Raw genomic sequence first — 25,796 nt, 5'->3', positions numbered from 1 at the left:
AGTTTTAACCACAGTCTTCTCTAATGCCAACCTAGGACTCAGTTCATGATTCATTCACCCAGTCATCAAGCAACAAATATACGTGGACCGCTTCCTGTGTACTTAGGTGCTGTCTGTCCTAGGGAGGTGGTAACACAGATGACACGTACCTGGTTTCTGGTTTTGCAGAGCTTTTGGAAGCCAGTAGGGCGAACAGACATTGAAGAAGCAATTATCAGGAGAACGTATAACAAAAGGGAAATGGATGGAGCATGGAACCCACATAAGGGAGCTTTGTTTCTGGGGGAATCGAGGAAGGCCTCCCTCAACGGGTAACATTTGAGCCAAGACCGAGGGATGATAAAAGTTAGCTAAGTGAAGAGTGGGGTGAGGGAGGTGAGGGAGGCACAAGAGTTCCAGGCATTAAGGCATGGTTAAGGGAAAGGCTGTGCGGTGAGAGGAGGAGCCATGCATGTGGGAAAAATAAAGATGGACATCTTGACTGGGGGCAGACGTGCAGGGCTGTGTAGACCATGAGTAAGGAGTTTAGTATTCACTGATGTAGTGGGGAGCTGTGGAGGGTTTCTACCAAGTGGGAGACGTAGTATGATTTGCATTTTGAAAAGACCTCTCTGGAAAGTGGAAAGTGGGGGCGCCTGGGTGGCTCAGTCAGTTAAGCATCCGACTCTTGATTTTGGCTAATGTCATGATCTTAGGGTCGTGAGATGGAGCCCCGTGTCGGGCTCCATACTGTGTGTGGAGCCTGCTTGAGATTCTCTGTCTCCCTCTCGTTCCCCCTACTCGAACTCGCATGCTCTCTTTCTCTCTAAAAAAAAAAAAGAGAGAGAGAAAGTGGAAATTGGATTGGAGGTATGAAAAACAGGAGGCCATTCATTCCAGCAGTCCAGGAACCAGCCATGCTAGTTAAGTTAGTGGCAACTGAAAGACTTCTGTTTTTAGTAATATGGCAGACTAAATGATCAGCAAAAGCCCCTTATGGTTCAGCACACCACAAAATACTGGATAAGATATCAAAAATGTCTATTTTGAAAAGCAGGGCTGAATGGGCCCTATCACTCAGTGAGTGAATTCCAAGGAACTGAGAAACAATAAGAAAACACAGACCCACGGGGCTGAGCATGTGCTGTGGATGGTCGTGGTTCTGGGCTGTTTGCTGGGCCCTGGTGGTTTTAAGCCTGGGTTTTAATGGAGTATAAGAGACAAAGCTTAGGGCCTGAGCAGTGCAAGAGGTGAGACTGGAAAACTTAAAGTCCGGGACTCCTCAGTGGGTAAACTAGAACAAAAAAAAAAAAAATGTTCCATGGAGAAAGTTGGTGAAGACATTTGTCTGTTTCAGCCTTGGTTGTGGGTGAAAGATGAAACAGTGTCCTCTCTGAGAATTCCTAAACAAGAACTCACATCCTCACCAGTTTGGGGCCAGAATTTGTACTGGTCTGTGGAGCCCCCAGAAAAACCCAAGCGGGAAAGTTAGTGTAAGAGCAATGAGGTGTGGGTGCCCCTCCCCAACAGAGGCAGACCTTCTCTCGGGGAACACCCTTTAAAGACAGACCTTAGAGGGGTGCTTGGGTGGCTCAGTCAGTTAAACATCCGACTTTTGATTTCAGTTCAGGTCATGATCTCAGGGTCGTGAGACTGAGCCCCAGATCGCATTGGGCTCTGTGCTGGGTGTGGAGCCTGCTTAAGATTCTCTCCCTCTGCCTCTGCCTTAGAGAATTCCCACAGGACCAGGAGCTCCCAGTCAATCAAAAGACACCAGGAAGGACACCTGAGTGGCTCAGTTGGTTGGGCATGTGCCTTCAGCAGGTCATGATCCCAGAGTCCTGGGATCAAGCCCCACATGGGCTCTCTGCTCTCTGCTTAGTGGAAAACCTGCTTCTCCCTCGCCCGCTGCCACTTGTCCTCTCTTGCTTGCTCACTCTCTCTCAAATGAATAAATAAAATCTTAAAAAAAAAAAAAAACCAGGAAAAGGCCAGTGTCAGCACAAACAACAAATTACAGAATCACACCCACAATGATCAGAGACCTCAGAATTTATGGATGAGAATAATCTGAAACACACTTAACATATTTAAAGAAATAAAAGAAGAAATTCAAAATATAGTGAAAAAGCAGGAGTTAGTGAGAACTGAAAAGGAACCAAATCAAAGCTACAATGATCAAAACAAACATCATCGTGGCAACCAGAAACTTGCTGGATGGCTTAACTGCCGACCAGACACAGCTGAAGGGAGCATTAGTGAATTGGAAGATAGGTTTGAAGAAATTGCCTAGAAGAGAGCAGAACGACAAAGCAATAGACACACAAAAGACACCAAGACCCAAGGAGGAAAATAAATGAAGGGTCAGTTTGCTTAGATATTTAGGTGACAGGAGAAGCAAGGCTTGGCTCCGGGGATCGGAGGGAAGAGAGTGGTCGAATGTGCCCTCAGGGTTCCTGGTTTAAGGGTTCCTGGAAAACGCCTTTGTAATCCCAGTCTGCATCCGATCTCCCTTCCTCCAGGCTCAAGGAGACAGAGCAACACCAGTCCTGAGATCCCTTCCAAGAAAGTGAAGTGGTCTGGCTCTGTCACCTCCCCCTCATCCTCCCTTTGGTTGGATGGTGACAGTTCTGGGTCTGAAGATACCATGAGATCCAAAGGTGAGAGTTGGGGTCAATCTGGCCTGACTCAGTGGGGAAAAGGCAGGTCATCGGACAGAGTTTGGGGCTTTGTTCCCCTGCTCAGGTGTCCCCTACCCTGCCTGGACCCTCATCCTTTCTGCCTCAGTTGCTGGACTGAGAGTCCTGCGTGGGCGGGAACCAGGTAAGCTCATCTTCGTAGGCCTGGTGCCAGCCAGCGAGCATGGGAGTCTTGAGGACTGTGTACCCATCTCCTTCCCAGGGGGCCTTTAGATCTAAAGTCACAGCTCTCAGTGCCTCACCTCCATCCCTTGTTATCGTCCAGGCCCTTCTGCACTATTCTGTGCCTGGTGGATGGTGGATGGGAGGAATGGAGTAGGTAATATGCTTTCTTGAGTCCACGTCTCTCTCCTCACCGTGCCATCCCATACTCTTGCCAGCCTGGGAGCCCCTAAAGGGCAGGGTCTCTAACAAATTTCTGAACCTTCCTTATACTCAGCACAAGGCCAGGGCCTGTTTCAGGGTGTCTTTGGTTGAATGTCTAGAATGTCTTTTTTCCCCTTGGTAAACTTCTCCACATCCAACAAGACTCAACTCAAATGTCCCCTCCTCCAGGGAGCCTCTCTTGACTTCTCTAGGCCTAATCAGTCTCTTTCTCATATTCCTTTTTACTGCCCTGTTCCAGACTCAGTTCTGACCAGCTGTGTCCAGGTCAGACTTACCCACCAAATTAGGGGCTCCCAAGGGAAGGACCCAGGTCTGAGTCACGTCTGGATTTCCAGCTTTATCACACAAGGACCTGGCTCATTAAGGGTCCCAGGAAGCATGTGTTGAATGAGCAAATGAATAAATGAACAGTATGACAAGCGTTGTCCTATTACCCATCCAACTTTTCTCTCCCAGCTGCTGCTTTTTCTTTATTCTGACCATTCTCCTGCAGGGTCCTGGAGCAGACCCCCAACCCCCAAAAGCAGCCCGCAGGCAACCAGGCGAAGCCCGCAGGCAACCAAGAGAAGCCCTCAGGTGACCAAGAGAAGCCCACAGGTGACCAAAAGAAGCCCTCAGGCAACCAAGAGAAGCCCACAGGCGACAAAGAGAAGCCCACAGACACTGAAGCGGAGCCGGGTGACTACCTCGCTTGAGGCTCTGCCCATAGGGACGCTGATGAGAGACAAGAGTGGGCGGCACTGGAAGCTGGGACCCCTCCAGACCAGGGACGACCAGGGCATTCTCTATGAAGGTACGCTGTCTGCAGGTGGGCAGGTGCGGGGCTGGGCCGGGGTGTCTTCGAGCCAGGGCAAGGGGAGGGGAACCCCTTTCTGAAAATGGAAATAGAAGCCATCTCCCAGCTGTGGACCTGCGTCTGGGCAGCTTTCTCTTAGACTTGGGACAGCAGAGCTACTCACCTACGGGGCTGGGCAGGTAGAGCAAATGTGTGCAGGAATCCGAGAGTGAGCAGTTGGGAATGGTAGGGACTGTGGCCAACTGGAAAGCACATGCCCTGTGTAAAGAGGCACGCCCCACCTCCACGTTCATCATGGGGGAGTGCAGGCCCAGGGTGGCTGAATGATAAGGATGATGATGGGTGTTCTATCCTGCAGAGGTGGCATGGAGCCCCCTACCCCCAAAATTTGGTTTGAATGTTGAGAGTGGTGGTGGAGGATATGAAGGACTAATTACTTGCATAATTAAGGTTTCTGGAGGAAAGCAGGTCTGAACCCCCTGAGGAGAGGAAGGAAAGGCGCCCTGTCTGGGTTTTTATTTGATTAAGGGGTGGGGCTGGGTTGAGGGTTCCCACTCTGGGGCCAGGGCCTCCCATGATTTGCATTTCCCACCTGCAGCAAAGGAGGGAGCCCCACCCCACCCCACCCAGACTTGCTTATCAGCCTGTCCACATGGGGGGCCGGAGAGGAAAAGGCAGGACCTGGCTTCGAGGCTGGAGTTGTCAAACATTAAAAAAATGGAGTCAGACACCTTGTTACAATGAAGAAAAAGAGAACTGTGCTGGAAGTATAAGTATTAACCAACCTAAGGTTTGTCGAGTGCTTAATCAAGGCCACACCGTGTTCTAAGCGCTTTGTGAGAGGTTTTGTCATTTTTCAATTGAGATAAAATTCACATAACATGAAATGGACGATTTTAAAGTCTGCGGTTCAGTGGGTTATAGTCCGTTCATGGTGCTGTGCAGCCGTCACCTGTATCTCGTTCTAGAACATTCCCATCACCCCCAAAGGAAGCCCTGTACCAAAGCACTCGCTCCCCATCCCCCTCTTCCCAGCCTCAGGCAACCGCTAATCTGCTCTCTTCCACTCTGGGTTTCTCTGTTGTGGATGGTTCAGGTTTTGCGTCTGTCTTCTTTCCCCCAGCACGTTGTTTTCAAGGTCCGTCCCCACCATAGCATGTGTCGAAACTTCATTCCGCATTGTGGCTGAGTAATACTCTTCAGTGTGTGTCTATCATGTTTGGTTTCTCCATTTACCAGTTGGTGGACGCGTGGATTATTTCCGCTTTGGGCCGTGATGACTGGTGCTGCCATGAACACGTTTTCATAGGGACACATTTTCACAGGGATGTGTGTTTGCTTTGTACTGCCTAACTCACGATGGACGCCCGCACTGTCACTGTCCCCATGTCCTAGAGGAGGGACATGAATCCCAGAGATGTTAATAATAGCCAGAGATCTGGCTCCAGAGATCTTCCAAGTTCGCAGGAAAAGCCAGAAACCTGGATTTTGATCGGAAATCTTTAATTTGGAAGTGCCACCTGGGCATGGGCCACTGTCGGGGCGGGGAGCAGGACTGGTAAGGGCTGTGGAGTGCCTTTTCATGTGTCCCGGGGCCACGTCACTCCCCGGGCACCTCGCCTTTCTCCTCCGCCAGTTTGCACCAGTCAAGAAGTGGTGCAGTTTTATGTCCTGTAGTTAAAAACAGTAAAATAACAACAGCAGCCAGAATTGGGATGTTTTAAAAAAAAGCTTTTATTTATTTATTTGAGAGAGAGAGAGAGCACAAGCAAGGGGAGTGGCAGGCAGAGGGAGAAGCAGACTCCCCGCTGAGCAGGGAGCCCGATGCGGGACTCGATCCCAGGACCCTGGGATCATGACCTGAGCTGAAGGCAGATGCTTAACAGACTGAGCCACCCAGGTGCCCCCAGAATTGCTTTTTTTTTTTTTTTTTACAGCCACTGACACTCCTGGCCCACTCTGTGCCCCGTCCTCAGTTCATCCCACCAATCAGCTCGTCTTACTCCCTTATTCATACAGCCCTGTGAGTGGGCACTTTTTCTTGTCAGCTCCTGAGTTATGACGTCATCCTCCCTGTCTCCCTGGAACAATTTGGGAGAACCACTAGACGCCACTAGAGAGACCACTGGATGCCAGTAGCACCCTTCCCCTCCCCCCATCATGACGACCAAAACTGTCTCCAGACACTGCTGGATGCCCACTGGGAGCAACTGAGACCCACAGAGTCAGGCCATCCCAAACATGCCTCCAGCTGTGGGGACACTCCAGCTTAACCGTCAGGTGGAAGCACTATGATTTTTTTTTAAGATTTATTTATTTATTTTAGAGAGAGAGCACGTGCATGAGTGGGGGAGGAGCAGACGGAGTGGGAGAGAGGGAATTTCAAGCAGACTCCCCACTGAACGTGGAGCCCAAAGCGGGGCTCGACTCCACGACCCCAAGATCCCGACCTGAGCTGAAACCAAGAGTCAGACGCTCTGCCAACCGAGCCACCCAGGTGCCCCAGTGCTATGATTTTATTGATTTTATTAAGCACCTTTCAAACTGGGCCCACGACAAAGAGGTTGGGGCAGAGATGGGCGTGCCAGACGAAGGCAGGGCACAGGCAAAGATCTCCTGCCTCTGCTGGCAGCTAATTGTCTGACCTCATTCAGGTTCAAGCGATATCATGACCTTGTGCCTCAGTTTCCTCATCTGCAGAATGGGATGGTAATAGTACTGACCTCGAAGGGTCGTCGTTGGGAAAGTTACATGGGCGGAGCAATGCACAGGAAAGCAGCAAGCACCGTACAAGTGCTTCCTATCGCTGTTCTGGTCATGATGGATCCCAGAGGCTCCAGGTTCAACATCGCCCGTCTTCTGACAGTTGGAGGTTTCCACCTGCTCACCTGCTACGCCCTTGTCCCTTGTCGGCATTGGGAGCACATAGGGATTTTCCATGTATCAGGTCTGTATCAGACAGGGGTCTCCCTAAGTCCTAGAGTCTGGAGCCCTGGGTTGATAGCCAGGCTCTGCAGGAGCCATTGGCCAAGTCCGTTGCCCCTCCTGGGCCTCTGTTGGCTCCCCTCTATAATGGGAATTGCCCAGCTGGCTCCCCGGGCTATTGGCAGAGAAGCCCTTCGTAATCTGCAGAGTCGTGCAGGAGATCGTATTTATTTATTTATTTATTTTAAAGATTTTATTTATTTATTCAACAGAGAGACAGCCAGCAAGAGAGGGAACACAGGGGGAGTGGGAGAGGAAGAAGCAGGCTCATAGCGGAGGAGCCTGATGTGGGGCTCTATCCCACAATGCCGGGATCACGCCCTGAGCCGAAGGCAGACATGCAACCGCTGTGCCACCCAGGCGCCCCAGGAGATCGTATTTAAATTGCTAGCACTTCCTGCCTGTTTCAGCACGTCAGGCATGTACCTGTCATCTGCCCGTGTGGGAGCTCTGTGAGCTGGGTTAGTATGCATGAGAGGTGCTACTGTCAGCTCCAGACACCTGTTGACGATCTCCCCAAGCCCCCTCTCGTAGCTGGAAAGGACCCCCTCTATACCCTTAGATCTGAGCCCTTCACACATTTTCCTCTTATTGGCTCGGCTCGGGTCACCCTTGGCCCTGAATCTGTAAACCCTGGGCTCCCACCCTGCTCCAGCTGGAGCTTCTTGAGAGCAAGGATGGCTTCTGGGTAACTTTCACCTCCCTGTCCCTCAGCTCAGCATCTTAGACAACACCAACCTGGATGATTAAGGGGTAGGAAAGCCGCGGGTATGGACTGCAGTGTTTCAGTTCATGGGCTCTGGAGGAGCGAGGCGGAGCCAGCTCTGCCCTTACTGCCTGTGGCCCTTGTGCTAATAATGATATTTTAAGAGCTGCCACACATTGAGCATTCCCTCCACAATCATCTCTTCCAGCAGGTGGCGCTAACGATGACCGCAACAGCAGTAACAATAACATCATAGTATACTTTAAAGGGAAACATGCGTGTAAAGCCCACACTTGGCACGGGGTTTGTAACTGAACAGAATGGGACAAACATGCAAGGTGTTTACGAGGAAGAGGGGAAGAAGGAGGTGGGTGGTGGGTGTGGCCCAGCCATAGCCTCAGCTGGCCCTGTGGGGACTCTGGAGCAAAAGTGGTCTTTCAGCATGGTTCTGTGTCTGGCCAACACAGCTGGGCCTTTACATCCCCCTTGAAAACCTGTTGGATATGGGCCGCCCCGGGATTGCAGCTGAGGGGACCCCTGAGGGGCTGAAGGCTACCTGTGACAGCACTCCCCGGGTTGGGTAGGACTGGGGTGGGCCTGGGGCAACAAGTTCTTCCTCACAGGGGATCCGTATCCGTAATATGGTACTTGCCCATATGTGTAGACAATTGCAAATGGCTGGTGTGTTGGGGGTCCCCAGGACCACCCCCCAGGCTCAGTTATTCACAAAGAGGACCCACCCACAAGCCTCAGCACGTAGCTGTTCTCATGCCATGATTCATTACAGCAAAAGGACACAGAGCACAGGCAATGGGGGTGGGGGGAGACACATGAAGTCTGGGGGAGACCAGCACCGGCTTCCGAGAGTCCTCTCCCCGTGGGGTCACACAGGATGCACAAAGAGGTGTGACAGTATGTGTGAAATGTCATCTACCAGGGACAGTCCTGAGAGACTCAGAACCCAGGGTTTTTACTGGGAGCTGGTCACAGAGACGCACTCTGCCTGGAACGTACCAAAATTCTAGACTCCCAGAAGGAAAGCAGCTGTTCAGCATGATAGTTTGGGCACTGGGGGCCCCTCTTGTTATTCAAGAATGCTGGAACCCTCCTCAAACCCAGGTTACCAGACACTAGCCAAGGGCCAGCCTTGCAAGCAAGCCTTTCCAAGGTGAGCAGTTGGGCTTCTCATCGATAACCCTTTGTGTGTAGCTGAGTATTAACAAAGAAAAAAAAAAAAAGAACCTCTTTGAAAATAGGAAGGAAGGGGTCTTGAAAGCCAAGAATGCACTTGAACCTGAGGGAACCAGAGAAGCAGAAGTGCTGCTCATTCCTGGGAAGTTTGGGGACCATGACTCTCGCCTTCCCTGTAGATGATAACTTGGCTCGTTTTGTTCACCCGCAGCTGAGGCTCTCTCCTCCTTCGCCTGCAAGTCAAGTCAGAAACAAACGTTCTCGCTTAAACTTGTGAGTATCCCCAGGGGCGGTGCCAAGAGGGGAGGGCCTGGGCTAGGACACCACCAACCTCCAGGCCCCTCTGAGGGCTGGTGCAGGCAGGAGGGCTCGCCCTTGGCCTGCAGGGGGCATTGGGACCTTGGGCCAGGCACATCTCCCTCCAGCCTCAGGTTCTTTATCACAGGGGGCTCCGGAAGCTGCAGCAAGGTCCACCCCGCACCCTGGTTTGGGTGCTGTCTAGCTGTGCAGTCTGGGAAGGTGCCCTCCTGGGTCCAAGTTTCCTCATCTGTGCGAGGGAGCCACTAACACCCACACTGTTGTGACCCACTTGCCTGTCTGTCTCATAGCATGTATTTCTTGAGCACCCACTCTATATCACTGTGCTGGGTGTTGGGGTCCATCAGACAGGCAATCAGGTAGGGTCCCTGCACAGAGGAGGCATGAAATCACACACAACCTTAGGACACAGGAAACACGCACTCGAGGGCAGCCAAATGGGAAAACCAACCAAGAAAGTGAGAGCAACCCGCCAGGCAAGTCGCATCCCTCAGCATAGAGGAAGAGCCTAATAAAAGCATATGGTCCTGGTTAGTAGCCTCATCCTTATCCCTGAGAGCCAGACTTACGGGTGACTTTTATTTTCTTCCCTTCATTTATTCAGATTTTCTCACCCCTGGAACACTGGGGCAGCCAGTCCCGGTGCCCTCCCATGGCCCTAGATGGAGGCTGTGTGAGTGGGCTCCGGAGCCAGGCTCACAGATGAGTGATAGCACCTGCTTGTTGAGAGCCTGTTCTGAAAAAATATAACTTAATAATTAAGAGAGAGAGAGAGAGAGCTGTTTCTATGCCCAGCCCTGGGCTAAGAGTGTCACAGGCAAGCCTGGGAGGTAGTTACTTTGTTCCCCCCATTTAACAGATGAGGCAATGCGGACTTGATCACTTGCCCAGGGGCACCCAGTGTGCAATTTGCTTTGTTCACCGCTGTATCTCCAATGCCAATGGAATACTCGGAATGTACTAGGTGCTTTGTAAAAAGAAGGAATGAATGGCAGAGCTGAGATTTGAACCTAGCTCTCTTTAATCCTATGCTCTTGAGAAGCCAGCTGTACCTGTCCTGTATAACCTCCATTTCATGGGCTGAGATGGCTGCCCCAGCTCCTGCCATCTCCTCTGCATTCCAGCCAGCTGGCACAGAAGAGGAAAGGGAGAGGCTGCCCAGCCCTTTGAGGGCACAACCTTTTAAAGTCTCCCACATCTCATCTGCTTACATCTCTGTAGGCCAGAAGTTGGTCACAGAGTCATTCCTCGCTGCAAGGGAGGCTGGGAAATGTAATTTTTAGCCAAAGGCCACATGTCTAGGAAAACTCATGGATCCTATCATAAAAGAAGAAGAATTTGGGCAGCGGGAGATCACATGTTCACATGCAGCACCCTAGGGAATTTGGTTCTGATGTGGGGGTCATGGCGATGGTTGCTGGCATTAACCGGGGGTGATGCACCGCCAGTAATGACCTTGTCTAAGAGCTTCCGCTGTGACAGCCTTCTCCCCCTGCCGTTCCCGACTAGGATGCCAAGGATGGGCGCTTGTTCAACGAGCAGAACTTCTTCCAGCGGGCTGCCAAGCCTTTGCAAGGTATTCTGCAGGGAGATGGGCAAAGGGGGAGAGAGTTGGGGCTACTAGCTTGGTCAGAACAGCTAGCTTCCCCCTGAAGGGGTGGGAAAGGTGGGGATGACATTACAGGTCCAGATGTGCCCCATCACCCGTCAGCCCTCAGGCCTCAGAGGACAGACAGCATGTGCCGAGACTGGCCCTGCCAGCTCTGGAGAGCCAGGTGTTCAGTTTTCAGGACCGCAAGGCAGTTGCTAAACGGTCACTATTTAAAATCAATTATATCAACTTACAATCAAATATATTATGTTAAGAACAATAACAAATATTCAAATACTCCAAACTCATCACTTCCTGATTGTTCGTCTAGGTACATAGCAGCCGACAGGCCAGGAGCGCAGACCTCATCATCCTTTGCTCGCATCCATTGTATCTGCTTGGTGAAAATACCATATGATGGCGTGCCGCGTCTCTTCCAGCTCCACATTCCGTGATCTCAGATCCGTGGCCTGAAATGGGCCGTGGTGGGAAGTGTTTACGCCACAAAAATTGGCAAATACAACCAGTCAGGGCTATTTTTCCCTGGACAGCCAGTCGTTAAACTTTCATCAGCACGCCACTGGCTCTGTACCATCCAACAGAGATCCCGGAAGATGGGCAGACCTCTAGTTGATGCCACGACAGTTGAGACATTCCCTGATCTTACTAATGATACATGTGAATTCGGAGGTCACTCTTTTTTCCTTGTCCCTTCCACGCCAGATCTGTGTATGCTTTCAGCCGGGCTCACCCCTGTCCCCTGCAGATGCAGGTTATAGTCAGAGGCCAGCAACGCGCCCCCTGCCCCCACCCCACTGTCACCCGCCCACAGAGGTCTGACAGTCTGGCCTGGGCTCAGGCAGTCTCTGCTTCTGCCCTGAGAACGGGCCGTGGGCCCCGGAACGGGGCGGGGAGGGGGGGAGATGTGGCTCTGACGTCTCGCTCCCCTGTCTCCCACAGTGAACAAGTGGAAGAAGCTGAACGCGATCCCCCTACTGGCCATCCCCACCTGCATCGGTTTTGGCATTCACCAGGACAAGTACAGGTGAGTGACTTCGCTTGCTGGCCACCTTGCTGGTCCCCCCCCCTTTTTTTTTAAGGATTTTATTTATTTGACAGAGAGAGCACAAGTAGGGGGAACAGCAGGGAGAGGGAGAAGCAGTCTCCCCCCTGAGCAGGGAGCCCGACATGGGGCTCCATCCCAGGACCTGGGATCATGACCCGAGCGGAAGGCAGACGCTTAACTACTGAACCACCCAGGCGCCCCCCGGTGGTCCCTTTCTTTCTCTCTGTGTCATGTGCCCGGGACCCTGGAGCCAGTATGTGGCTTCCTTCTCCCCAGCTTTGAGCCTAACAATCAGGATCCCTTGATCTTGCCCAGGACTGGGACCTTATAGCCACCCAGCCAGAGTCCAGCCTCGGTCGTCTATATTCTGCCCCCTCCCCTGGTCATCTCTCCCCCATCCTGGGATACTTCTGTCTTCCAGGTTCTTGGTGTTTCCCATGCTGGGGAGGAGCCTTCAGTCGGCCCTGGATGACAGCCCAAGGCATGTAATGTCGGTGAAGTGCGTGTTCCAGATGGCCTGCCGGCTGGTATGTACCTAGAAGCTGCTGGCTCCCATCCGGCGGATGGTGCACTGGATCCTAGATTATCAGTTGGCTTGTTCATTGACACATTCAGCCCATGCCTCCCTCTGCTGGACACTGCGGGCTAGCGCTTGACCAGAACAGGCCATTAGAACCAGAGTGATAAGCATTCCCATGTGGGAGTTGTAGGAAGGGGCCCCAGCGTCAAAATGATGGGCTCCATTGGGCTTCCTGGTGGAGGTTGTTTCTAAGCCACGAGTGGCCGAGTAGTGGGAGTGGAGGAGATACATGGGGAGAATGTTCTAGGCCAAGGGTACAGCTTAGGCAAAGGTGTATATGGGAGAGGGAGCATAAGGCATTTGTTCATTGATATATTCCCTTGTCCATCCATCCTTTCATAAAATATTTATCAGGTCGCTTCTGGGTGTCAGACACTGTCCCAGGGGCTGGGAGTAACAGAGACATGGTTTTTATGTCTAGTGGAAGAGGATGATATTAAAGCAGCAGTTTCACAAGCTGTGAAAGTACTCTAAATAGAAATGTCCCTCTACTATGATGGAGGATCTGAGGACCCAATTTAAATTGCTGGAGAGCTGGGAGTGGCCAGGGAATGACCTACTAGGTGTGCCCTGAAGGTCTCTGTGCTGACATGGGGGGGGGGGGTAAGGTAGGGTTGGCACAGAGAGGTCAATAGTGACCAGTCACATAGAACACCAAGCTGAGGACTCTGTCCTGAGGGCACTGGGGAGCCACGGGAGGGTTGGGAACAGAGGGAAGGCAGGGTCAGCTCTGGGTACAGAAGGACCCCATGGGGCACATGGCGATGGACTGGAGGGTGTGATAAGGAGGCCAGGTGAGGTTGGCATGAGAGGATAGGCCTGAGGAGATGGGCTGTGGGGACAGAGAGTTTGTAGAACAAGCAGAATCTCCTGGACAGGTTAGCCTTGGGGTCAAGGTGGGCTTGGGGATATAGTCAGGCTGTAACTAACACCCAGGCAGTTCAGTGTATGAGTCTAGAGCTCAGTGGAGAAGTCAGCGAGGGATAAGAAATACAAATTGCTTAACTAAACATACTTCTGAGAAATGGGAAGTCTTTGATGTATGTGGGTGTTGGGTTTTGCTTTTTTGGTTTGGGGGGCGGGGGAGGCATGGCAATAAGGAGCCAACATCTTCCCCTCCTGAGTTTGCAGTCAACTGAGAAATAGGTAAAAGAGATAGATGGAAAACCAATATTACCTTTAATGCTGATTTTTCAAAAACCTAATGAGAAGATGTGCATAGGTATGTCATCAGAGCGGGCTTCCTGATGCCTCACTCAGAATTACTCAGTCTTAAACACCCTTCCCCCCTCCAATCACAAGTAGTGCCTCCTGGCCCCAGGCTTTACTGTGGAGTTTCCTTCACCGGGCTTCGCCTCAGAGCCTCTTTGTGTTCGTCACGCTGCTCATGGTGATGGCTTGCTTTCTTCCCCCAGCTGGATGCCCTGGAGTTCCTCCATGAGAATGAGTATGTCCATGGAAATGTGACAGCTGAGAACATCTTTGTGAATCCAGAGGACCTGAGCCAGGTAATAGCCAGGTCCCCTCCACCCTAGGGGCTCTCTGGGCTCAGGATCTCATCTGCCTCAAAATCTCCATGTATCTCACAGTGCTTGCTGCAGACAAAGAATTGCCATTCGTCATATGTAAAGGGCTCCTTTGAATAAATAAGAAGAGATAAGCAACTTAGTAAAAAAATGGACAAAGGTTAGGAAAAGCAGTTCATAGAAAAAGAAATCCACAGGTTAGTTAAATACGTGAAAAGATGTTCAGCCTCCCTAAACAATGTCAGTTATCATAGAAATGAAAAATTAACACTTCCTGTTTTAGGGGTGGACAAAAGCTAAAAGAATGGTATCTCTTGCTGATAAGAATGGAAGGAAACATGCTGTTGCAAGTGTGAATTGGCCAACCGTTCTGGAAGGTCGTTTGGATACAGGAGTCAAAACTGTAAATGCATACGTGTTTTTGATCCACCAGTTCCTCTTTTAGGAATGTGTCCTATCTGTATATTCACAGGACTGTGCAAAGATAAATGTACAAAATGTTTCTGACAGCATTGATTGTAATAGTCAGGTGGGGAAACCTTAAGGATACACTCCGGGTAGAGTACTGATTAAGTAACATTTTAAAGTAAATTCTAATTACTTTTTCAGTTGCAAATGACAGAAACTCAACTTAACATGGCTTTAAAAAAAAAGTGTTTAAGGGGATATTGCAAATTATTGGCCCATTGAGTGGAAAATTCAGAGCTTCATTGGTTTCAGGCATGGCTGAACTTGGTCTGTCTGGTTCCAAATTTTAATGCCTAGAACCACTATTAAAGTGCAGGGGTCTCACTCATTTATGGAACATAAGAGGTAGGAAGATCGGTAGGAGAAGAAAGGGAAGAAGAAAGGGGGTAAACAGAAAGGGGAATGAACCATGAGAGACTGTGGACTCTGGGAAACAAACTGAGGGCTTTGGCGGGGGGGAATGGGATAGGCTGGTGATGGGTATTAAGGAGGGCATGTATTGCATGGTGCACTAGGTGTTATACGCAAGTAATGAATCATGGAACTTTACATCAAAAACTAGGGATATACTGTATGGTGACTAACATAATAATAAATAAATGAACGAACAAATGAAAGAAAGAAAGTAAGTAAGTAAGTGCAGGGGTGGGGCACCTGGGTGGCACAGTCGGTTAAGCATCCGACTCTTGGTTTTGGCTCAGGTCATGATCTCAGGGTCGTGAGCTCAGCGAGGAGTCTGCTAAAGTTTCTCTCTCCCTCTGCCCCTCCCCACTCTCTCCCTCTCTAAATCAATCGATCAACCAATCTTCAAAAAAATAAAATAGGGACACCTGGGTGGCTCAGTCAATTAAGCGTCTGCCTTCGGATCAGATCATGATCCTAGGGTCCTGGGATCAAGCCCCTCATTGGGCTCCCTGCTCATTGAGGAGCCTGCTTCTCCCTCTCCCTCTGCTGTTCCCCCTGCTTGTGCTCTCCCACTCTCTCTGTCAAATAAATAAAATCTTAAAAAAAGAAAAGAAATGATTATTAGCAGTTACTTCTGAGTGGTGGGTTTGGGTTCTTTTCACTTCACACCCTTCTGTACTGCTTGGCATTCAGTTGTTTCAAATTGCAGCCATGATTGAAATCTCCGACTCTAGACTCCAAGCTCCTAACCTCCAAACGATATGGCTTCTCCCCATGTCCACACAGGTGATGCTGGCAGGCTACGGTTTTGCCTTCCGCTATGCCCCCGACGGCAGACACGTGGCCTACGTGGAAGGCAGCAGGAGCCCACATGAGGGGGATCTCGAGTTCATTAGCCTTGACCTGCACAGGGGATGTGGTAAGAGTCCAGAGAAGGTATTCAGGACCATGGAGGCATGCTTCTCATACAAGGGCAGCTCTAGGTTTTCTTTCTCTTTCTTTTTTTTTTTTTTTTTTAAAGATTTTATCTATTTATTTGAGATTGAGAGAGAGCACAAGAGCAGGGTGAGGGGCAGAAGGAGAAGCAGACTCCCCACTGAGCAGGTAGCCCGGTGCAGGGCTTGATCCTGAGACTCCAGGATCATGACCTGAGCCAAAGGTGGACACTTAACTGACTGAGCCACCCAGGTACCCCAGCTCTAGGTTTTCATAGCCGCAGACAGCAGGTGGCCAGACATAGGAATCACGCTAAGGGAGCTAGAACAGGGATTCAGAACCATGGATAGCCTGCATTAGGGAGTTGTAGGGTAGCCATTCAGCACCAAGGACAGCAAGCAGCTGAACATAAGGCGGTTCCACAGGTCCAGGGGTCAGATTCAAGAACTGGTTTAGACTTGGAACTCTTTGGGTTGCCCAAGAGTCATTCAGGAGAGGCTGTCAAGGAGAAAACTAGCTATCCATGTCTGGAGCAAAGGAGTAAGTCTGGACAGAGACCCACATACCAGCAGTATCTCAGGAGCTGTCAGCTGAAGCCCTGGGGGAGGAATGAGATTACCCAAGAAAAGTGTACAGAGTAAGAAGAGAGTACTTTGAGGAGAAGATTCCTTGAGGAAGTCTGAGGCTCTTTTTCCCAAATCCCTTGATGTCATGGCCATCCACTTGCCTACCTGTGTCTTCCCACCGGACTGAGCTCCCCCAAGAGAGGGGTGGTGCCTGTGTCTGAAGCATCGAGGGGCAGAAGGTCTGGCATAGTCAACTCTCAGTGCTTGTTATATGCTTACATGAATTGTTGAAATCATGCTGTTTAAGAAGCATAAAAAAATAAAATTCCACAGTCTCCATTATCCTCTATTGAGTCTGGGTTGGGTGCCCATCCTTCTGGGCTCCCTCATTCCCTGTTCTGCCACCCCTGTAGCTCAGGTAATCCCACACCTTACTGTGTCTCCATTAGACTGTCAAGGTCAGGGAGCCAACCAAACTTTTGCCTGGGATTTAAGAATGTGGGATGGGGCCTGGTACACAGCTCTGAGGTCCCACTGAATGAATGAGTGCATGAATGACAGACAAGTATATGCAAGAGTAAGCTAGTGAAAGCAGGATGTAGAGACAGCTGAGAGAGTGAATGAGAGTAATTGAGAGACTCACAAGAGCACAAGAGCAGGCAAATGAAAAGTAAAGGAACAGACAAGATCCTATGTGCTTGGGTGGTTGAGTGCATTGAGTCAGAGAGAGAAAGGAAGAGGATGTGTCAGTGGGTGGAGCATTCGGACTGAGCTGTCACCTCTTGCCTTCCCTCCCCAGGGCCCTCCCGCCGCAGTGACCTTGAGACCCTGGGCTACTGTTTGTTGAAGTGGCTGTACGGGTTCCTGCCGTGGACAAAGTGCCTTCCCAACATCGAGGCTATCATGAAGCTGAAACAGAAGTGAGTCTGGGGGTCAGCAGAACTCAGCACTGGCCCGGAACCCCCAAAGGTGGGGCAGAAGCTCAGAACCCAGCAGGGAACAGAAAGGAGGGGGAGGCGGCGTCCAACAGAGCCAAGGCCTCTGCAGTTCGCAGGCATGTCCTGTAGCATCCATTCCAGCAGACAGGTGTGGGCTCTGGAGTCATGCTGCCTGGGGTTAGACTGCGACCCCATGACTGCAGTGTGTTGGGTGGGCAGCCTAATAACCTCCACAAGCCTCGTGTTGTCCCTGGGATGAGATCTTATTAGCACCTACCTCAGGGCCTGTGGAAGGATTCAGGGGAGTCAGGTACACAGCACTCAGCACAGAGCCTGACCTGCAGAAAATACAGTGCACAGGACACCATGACTCATTTATTCCTTCACAGACAAGTGGGCAGCCCAAGCAGTTAGGCCTGGGCCCTGCTTCAGCATGTGGCAACACCGGCCACCCATGTCCACACTTCCTTTCTCTGCCGTCTGGTTGTAAAACCACTAGATCCTGCTGGTTCTCTTTTAGACATTCAGCACCAAGGACAGCAGGGGGGAGGCGAGGAATGCGGAGAGACATTCAGTACCAAGGACAGCGGGCAGCAGGGCTGGGAGGGATGTGCGCACAGGCACTTTGGACTTCAGCACCAAGGACAGTGCAAAGTTGGACACAGGTTGGGGTTCAAAATCTGCTGTAGCCTGGGTGGCGGGGTGAGAGTTGCCTAGGAGTCATCCAGGAAGGCCCATCTAGGAGATGATTGACCATCCATGTCTGAAGTGCAGGAGTGAAGTCTAAACAGAGACTCAGACCTCATTGCTATCTCAGGAGTTGTCAGCCGAGGCCCTGGGAGAAAATGGGATTATCCAGGGAAGGTGTGCCGGGTGGGAAGAGGGGAAACTCCAGGGAACAGCATGGAGTCCCATGTGCTTCTCAGTTATCTGTGTGCCGTGTTGCTGGTTCATGCTGAGCCTCTCTCTTGTTCTATTTTTTCCCTTTTATAACCCCCCACCATCTTCTCTCAACCACGGACACCCACTCAAACGTACTAAATATATGTTCTACTGATGCGTTTGCTTAAGTGTATCTGTATCCTTAACCTGTGTGGTGGTGGCGGCACTGTGTGTGTCTGACCTGCATAAATACTATTCTGTTCTAAATCTCATCTGTTTCTGGCGTTTTTCACTCAGCACCGTGTTCTTAGACTTTAACCGCATCATTACACATGCATCAAGTTTACTGCTTCTGACTCCTGCTTTTCAATGAGTTGTACAGACATGTCTGTGACCTTGAACAATCTATGATGAGTGTATTTAATTTGCATAAATGGTACTGAGCTATAAATTTCATTCTGTTTCTTGCTTCTTTTCACTTAGTGCTATATTTTCTAACTTTAGCTACGTTGCTAGTTCACTGCCTCCAAATAGTGCTCCTGAATTTGTTTGGATGTATCTGGATCCTTGAAAAATCAGTGATGTTGCTGTTCGGTGTGTATTTGATTGGCACAAATGGTACTATGCCCTGAATCTCATCCCCCTTCAGATTTCTGCTCAATCACTCCCCAGGTGAGGGCTTCAGGTTTCCTGCTTGTGGGGCTCAGAGGAGGGGATCTGCCCCCATCACACTGGCCTACTCATAATGACCTAGTTGAGGCCAGCGTTTATCATATGCTTGTTTGTGCCAGGCACTGCGCCCAGTGCTTCCTATGTCATTCTCAGAACAACTCTGAGGTAAATGCTCCTATGACTGAGGCACAGAGAGCGTAGGAAATCAGCCCAGGTCACACAGCTACTAAGGAGAGGTGCTTAGGCTCACAGCCAGGCCATTCAACTCCAGAGAAGTCTCTCTCACCTGGAAGCCGTGTGGGAGGCTTATCACAGATGGATTGGTGGCACTCGGATGCAGCCTTCCTTCACTCATCAGTTACTTATTGAGCACCTTCTGTGTACCACACTCTGCTCTAGTCCCTGGGGATACAGGAATAACTGAGATAAACATCCCTGCCGTCTGGGATCTCCTATCCTAGTGGTGGTGACAGACAGTAAAGAGACAAAGAGTGGAACACAGAGCATTTCGCAGGCCAGACTGGTTGGGACCATATGGGTCAGAGCCCTGGGTACCCACCAGGGGGACTGTCAGGGTAGGAGCACGCACCGCTCCTTTAGATTTAATGGCCCGGGCAGGTCTCATGGCAATGGTGACAGGTGAGTCGCCTCCAGAAGGGCAGTGAGGCAAGGAGGATGTCTCACTTTGGCGCTGATTGACCTCTCTGCAAAAGGAGGGAGAGACAGAGAGCTCCTGGGCTCCAAGCCTTCCACAGGCAGCCTCTGCCTCAGAACCTGCCAGAACATGAGCCCATTGCCCTATTTTCTTGGAATTTATCCTTGTACTTCCTTTCTAGTTTTCTAGTAGCTCTCCATTTTCGAAACGAAGCCAGGTGAAAACGAGTCACAGAATTGGTAACAGCGGCAGTAGGAGTGTTCGGCCCAACTGCTAAAGCATTAAATGTTCCCAAAGCCTGTGAACAGCTCCTTCATGCGCTTCTCTTGTGTTAAGGACAAAGCTGAGCTGCTCTTCCGAGGAGATCCCAAATCACGGTGGCTCAAACGAGGTAGATGTTTACTGCCCTCTTGGGAACAGAGCCGCGACCCCTTCAACGTGCATATATCTTCCTGTGGGGCAGCTCTGCTGCCACCGGCTCTCGTTTCTTTTGAAGGGCAGGACTGGGTATGACACGCTTCTCTTGGTCACTTGGCCACCCCAAGCTACAGTGGGGGCTAGGAAACGTCTCCAGCCTGGGGCTGCTGACCCTTGAGATTCTGCCCTTAAAGGGGAGAAGTGACAGTGGACAGCAGGTAGAGACCCCTCCACGGTGCCACCTTCAGGCAGATTTCTGTGCGGGCAGGGACCGCATCGTCTCTCCCCATCGCTCTTGCTCACAGCACAGCATTTGGCACATGGTGGGTGCTCACGAAATAGCTGCGGAATGAATGAACAAAGAAAGCACGCGCGAGCCTTCTTTCACAGGCCCGGGCTTCAGTGTGGACCCACGGGTCAGGCAGGTGCGGCCCCAGCCTTGGGGAGTTCCCAGGCTGCAAGGAGACGCCTGGGCAGGAAGCAGGCGCTGCCCATGAGGGTGGAGGCAGCCCTAGGAGCATCATGGGAGCAGCGGGAAGGCAGGTTGCCTGGCCTCAGGCCACTGGGTGCCTTTACCCAAGCATTCATCCAGAACCTGTTTCCCGAGGGCATCTATGTGCCAGTCCCTGTGCCAGGAGATGCCGGAGACCCAGATGGGAATCAGCTGAGGGCACCACTGGTCATCAGTGAAATCACCCATGGAGGCTCCACTGGGTTGAATCCTCCTTCCGCTACTTCCTCTAACTCCTCAGAGCAGCTCCATCCCCCTCTTCACAACTCTGCTGCCTTCCGATTCATGGGAGATCCATCAGTGAGTGGGATGTGCTTTCCTAAGAGGCTCTGCACTCACCGAATTAGTGCAGAGTAAGATAGGTCCTAGTAATAATTTTAAAATAGATGACTTAAGTGTGACTAACAATTCATTCCCTGAGCCCCAGATCCCAACCACAGCCAAAGAGGGAAGGTCAGAAACATCAAGATGCTGCACAGGGGGATAGTGCTGGTGGTCATGGGCTCATTATAGAACCCCCACCCGGCCTCAGTCCCAAGACCTGAAGCAGTAACACAAAGCACCACGAGGGGGCGACGTTGCCACATGCACATTTTCTGGAACCCTAACTTGTCCTCTAGGGTGTCTTCCTGGTGTGCATGGCCTTTTTCCATTCATTCAACATTTATTCGTTTTTTGCACTTTCTAGTTCATGATGGAATAAATGAATAAAAGAAACAGGAGAGACATTTTGATTCTCCAAGGCTTTCTGGTGTGCAAATCCCCTCTGGGAAAGCCCAGGTGCTGGTAGGATTTGGTCCCTGGTCTTAAGGCTGCAGGCTGGGCAGGGAGGTCCCCCAGACACGACAGCCAGTGGTAGAGTTGCTTGTATGATTTATGGCATGTGAGGGGCACAGCTCTTTGGTGCCATCGCTCAGCCATTCGCCACACATACCCTGAGGCTGCGGGAAGGATGAGGGTCAGACCTGCCTGGCCCTTCCCATGTCTTTGGCAGTTGCCTTAGGACATCCATGGGCTACGCCCACAGTGCCCAGGCATTCGGGAAGGATCTTCATTCTCTGTCTGGAGGGGTTGGGGGAGGCTTGCAGGAGACCAGCCCTTGAGCAGTGTGCAGAAGGGAGAGCAGCCACCTGCTGGGGGCCAAGATGGGGGAAGACTGTCCAGGGCAGAGGGAACAGTATTGCCAAGGCCGAGAGACGTGGGTAATGCTTGACCTAGTTAGGGGACCAGAAGGGGCTTGATGTGGCCAGAGCATGAGATCAGAGGAGGAAGTCAGACAAAACCAGAGGGACTGGCAGTCCTGCATGCTTGGGGTTTTCCACCAGGGCACTGGGGAGTCCCCTGACGGCCGGGAGCAGGAAGGGGCAGAGTCAGTTCTGGGCATAAGAAGTCTGTAGTGCCATGTGGGGGGTGCACAGGAAGCTGGGGAGGAGACTGAGGTCCAGGGAGAGAGGATGAGGCCTGAACTGGACAGAGAGGATGGGTCAGAGCGGGTTGTGGAGCAGCAGGGTGGAGCGGAGCTTGGGGACTTCTGGGCTGCGGTTTGGGGAGACAAGGACAGCACCCAAGCACTATGTGGCTAGTGGGGAGCCAAGCCAGTGGTCCAGGCCAGAGAAGATAAACAGTGAGCTGGGACTGTGAGGATGGAGCAAAGGAAGCGGATGAATTTCTATTTTTCTTGAGTGGTACAAGAGGGTGTGTGTGTGTGTGTGCGCGCGCGCGCGCGCGTGTGTGTGTGTGTGGTGTGTGTACAAATACGTGCATGCGTTTATAAAGAGGAAGATAGTCCTCATGATTCACAGGTTCCGTATTTGTGAATTTCCCTGTTCACTGCCTCAGAAGCAGTACTCACAGTGCTTTCCAGATCATTCTCAGACATACACAAAGTAGAGAAAATTTTGAGTTGTCCAATGCACACAATCCCAGCTGAGGTCAAAAAAGGCAATGCTCTGCCTTCTCATTTTGAATCTCGCCCTATAAACAAGGGTCCTTTATGTGGTCCATTTAATGCCACACTTTCCAGATTTTTGTGCTTTTCGTTGATGATTTTGCCGTTTAAAATGGTCCCACGCATGGTGCTGAAGAGCTGTCTAGTGTTCCGAAGGTGTAAGAAGGCTGGGATGTGCCTTGCAGAGAAAATACTTGTGTTAGGTGGGCGTCCTGCAGGCGCGAGTTTGGGTGCTGCCAGCTGTGAGCGCGATGTGAAGAAATCAACAATATAGTAAACAAGGTATCTTTAAACACAAACACACACAAGACAAAGTTAAGTAGGGATCAGCTGAAGCCACAGTGAAAACATTGTAACCAGAACCTGGCAGGCACCTGATGCTCTTTCCCCTAAAAGCATTCACTGATTGGGTGTTGGCAGCCCCCAGCTACAGGGCATAACTACCGCAAACAACAGGAGTCTACGGTACATCTGCTAGACATTCTGCTGTAAAAGTTTGCTCTCCCTTCCCTAAAAGACCTCTTGCCTACACCTCTGTCCTGTCAGGTTTCTTGACAACCCGGAGACCCTCGTGGGACACTGCAGTCGCTGGATCTGTCCCTCAGGTATGTCCTGAAGGGGGACGGAACATTTGGGGGCCGTGGTGGGGACAGGTGGCTTGGGTCCATCCTGGCCTTGCCTCTCCAAATTTCATATGCATCTGTGCCCATTCTAGAAAAACTGAAATCTTCGCCCGCAAAATTCACAAGTGTCTCAAGAACAACACACACGCACGTACACAACCGCACACACAATGTTACATTTCTCTATGAACATTTCTTGGGGATAGCCATACAGGCCACGGCCTGCCAGGAGATTCTTCTCCTGGTCCCTCAGGGCAGGGGGATGCATGCTGATGCCGCCATCCGGTGGCTCGACTGGGGTGGGCTCATTCGGCGCTCCTCTCTCCCATCTGGCGATTGGTGCTGGCTTGTCACTGGCAGGTCTGGGAGGCCTCAGCTCTGGGCTTCTTCTCAAAGGTCTGTCAGAGCAGCTTTCCAAGAGGACACAGGGGGAAGCTACAGAGCAGGGGAGTCCCAGAACATCACTCTGCCCCATTCAAGCAAGTCACAAGGCCGACCCAGACTCAGCAGGTGGCCAAGTAGCTCCGCCTCGTGATGGAGAAGCGGCAGACGTTGCACAGGGACATGGCGCAGAGATGGGAGGAGCTCAACCTCCGCGATCTGCTGCCTGGGCTTCCTCTGTGTGTGAAACAAACACAGACAAATACACGCACTCCTGGTCTTGTCTTACAGAAGCCTTGTTTTTACAAAACTTTTTTTTTTAAGGTTTTACTTATTTATTGCAGGGGGGAGGGCACGAGCAGGGGGGAGCAGCAGAGGTAGAGGGAGAAGCAGACTGTCGGCTGAGCGGGGAGCCCAACACGGGGCTCGATCTCAGGACCCTGGAATCATGACCTGAGCCAAAGGCAGACGCTTCACCGACTGGCCAGCCGGGTACCCTGCTGCATGATTTTTGGAAACAAGTGAACTAAGAATTGTTTTACATTATGAAATAGGTGAGGGAAGGGGCGCCTGGGTGGCTCAGTCTGTTGAGCCTCTGACTTGGCTCAGGTCATGATCTCAGGGTCCTGGGCCACAGCCCTGGGGGGGGATGCCATACTCAGTGGGGAGTCTACTCCCTCTCCCTCTGCTGCTCCCCCTGCTTATGCACTCTCTCTCTCTCTCTCTCAAATAAATAAAATCTTTAAAAAAATCAGTAGCTGAGGGAAAAAAAGAACATTTCGTGGTACATGAAACTTGTCTAAAATCAGCCTGCAGCGCCCATAAACAGACCTGTCTTGCCTCACTCACAGCCGTGCCCACCAGCTTACGTGTCATCTGTGGCTGCTTCTGTGCTACACAGACACACAAACACACACACACACACACACACACACACACACACACACAAAGCCAAAACTGTTCACCTCTGGCACTTCACAGTGAAAGCTTGCTAACCCCTGTTTTAGAGATAACACCCTAAACGTTTATAGGGAACATGATATAATTAGCTGGGATTTGCTTAGGGAGGAAGTGGCGGGGGTTTCAATGAACGAGATTGGCTGTGAGCTGGTAGTTGTTGAAACTGGGTGATGGGTATACTCGTGCTGGTGATACCACTCTATCGTACATATGTTTGGTGTTTAAAAAAGAAAAATTTTTTTTAATCTAAGTGCCTGAGGCAGTTCCAGGCACAGAGGAAGCACTGAGCAAATGGGCATCATGGCAGAGACTGGGCACAGCCCCCCAGGCTCTGGCTTGCAGGGGTCCCACTCAGGCCTCTCTCGTGGTGGGGGTGTCTTGACTACAGAGACCCTGCAGGAGTACATGAAGGTGGTGATGAGCCTTGAGTATGACGAGAAACCTCCCTACACCATGCTAAGGAACAATCTAGAAGCCCTGCTGCAGGACCTGCGGGTGTCAGCCTATGACCCTGTGGACCTCCAGATGGTTCCATAGGTGGGTTCCGGTGCAAGGAGTTCGTGAGTCTGAACCCACCCCCCCCCATGCCCTCAACCCTGCTTCCCAGACGCCATTTACTCCAGGGTCAACTTCCCAGGTAGATTCTGGATATTTCCATTGGGTTCTTGAACCTTCTAGCCCTCGAGAATGGCAAGTAGCTTGAGGCTGACTCAAATTGGCTTTAAGGAAAAGGGGGATTGATTGACTCTCGTAGCAAGAAACTTCCAAGGGAGAAGCTTTAGGCATGACTGGATTCAGGGCCAGGAAGATAGAATCAAGATGCCACTGTTCTCTCCATCTTTCTTTCTTCATCCATCTGTTTCTGTATCCCTCTATCCATTCATCCATCCACCTGTAGCCTCTGCTTTCCTTTGGGGTTGGCTCCCCAACCCTCTGTCCCCCACCCCAACCACAAAACTCGCTGGCTCTGTGCCCAGCTCCACACCCAGCTCTTCCCTGTCCGCGCAGGAGGGCACGACCTTGTTTGTGGTGGCACCATTCTCCCCGTGGGTTGGAAGGATACTCTTCATAACCAGCGGCTGCGCATTTGCTTGGTTTCCCGGGTGTTCGTGTTACAAGCATCGTTACCTTGAACACCTGTGTGCACGGGCCTCACTCGGCTGTCCCCATGTGTCTGTGGAAGGGCTTCTTATTTTGTTTTGTTTTGTTTTAAAGATTTTATTTATTTATTTGACAGAGAAAGAGAGAGCACAAGCCAGGGGAGCGGCGGGCAGAGAGAGAGGGAGAAGCAGGCTCCCCGCTGAGCAAGGAGCCCCATGCGGGACTCGATCCCAGGACCTTGAGTTCATGACCTGAGCTGAAGGCAGTCGCTTAACCAACTGAGCCACCGAGGTGCCCCTGGGCTTCTTTTTTTGAAAGAGAGAACTGGCTTGCTCTCTTTTGGAGCCGTGTACCTATCTACGCTCCCTTGAGCTCCTGGGAGGGTGTGCAGGAATTTGGGGGAGGTCAAAACTACCTAAACTAAGTTCACTCGCCAGTTCATTTCGGCAAGATTGCATGGACGTGTTCTGAAGCGAAGCTTCCCTGATGCCCTCGTCCGTCCACGGAGT

General features: G+C 51.2%; 1 protein-coding gene across 4 annotated transcripts in view; it reads left to right on the top strand.

Moving 5' to 3' along the window:
- The window catches only part of VRK3 (VRK serine/threonine kinase 3), a 32,869-nt gene that overhangs the window by 5,191 nt on the left and 1,882 nt on the right, over positions 1-25,796 (top strand). For 3 of the 4 annotated variants that reach the window (XM_008684566.2, XM_008684565.2, XM_008684567.2), the window contains exons 4-14: positions 2,502-2,639; positions 3,559-3,858; positions 8,955-9,016; positions 10,571-10,637; positions 11,613-11,697; positions 12,140-12,245; positions 13,714-13,806; positions 15,484-15,616; positions 16,999-17,119; positions 22,769-22,827; positions 24,575-24,723. In XM_008684566.2, coding sequence (XP_008682788.1) covers positions 2,502-2,639; positions 3,559-3,858; positions 8,955-9,016; positions 10,571-10,637; positions 11,613-11,697; positions 12,140-12,245; positions 13,714-13,806; positions 15,484-15,616; positions 16,999-17,119; positions 22,769-22,827; positions 24,575-24,723 — 1,313 coding nt within the window. The remainder of the gene's footprint in view (positions 1-2,501; positions 2,640-3,558; positions 3,859-8,954; positions 9,017-10,570; positions 10,638-11,612; positions 11,698-12,139; positions 12,246-13,713; positions 13,807-15,483; positions 15,617-16,998; positions 17,120-22,768; positions 22,828-24,574; positions 24,724-25,796) is intronic. The other variant, XM_008684568.2, reaches the window with a different exon arrangement.

The sequence above is a fragment of the Ursus maritimus genome, unplaced genomic scaffold (genome assembly GCF_017311325.1).
Source record: "Ursus maritimus isolate PB19 unplaced genomic scaffold, ASM1731132v1 scaffold_19, whole genome shotgun sequence".
Lineage (NCBI taxonomy): Eukaryota > Metazoa > Chordata > Mammalia > Carnivora > Ursidae > Ursus > Ursus maritimus.
The sequence above is the reverse complement of the archived record's forward strand: the minus strand, read 5'-3'. Positions and strand labels throughout refer to the sequence as shown.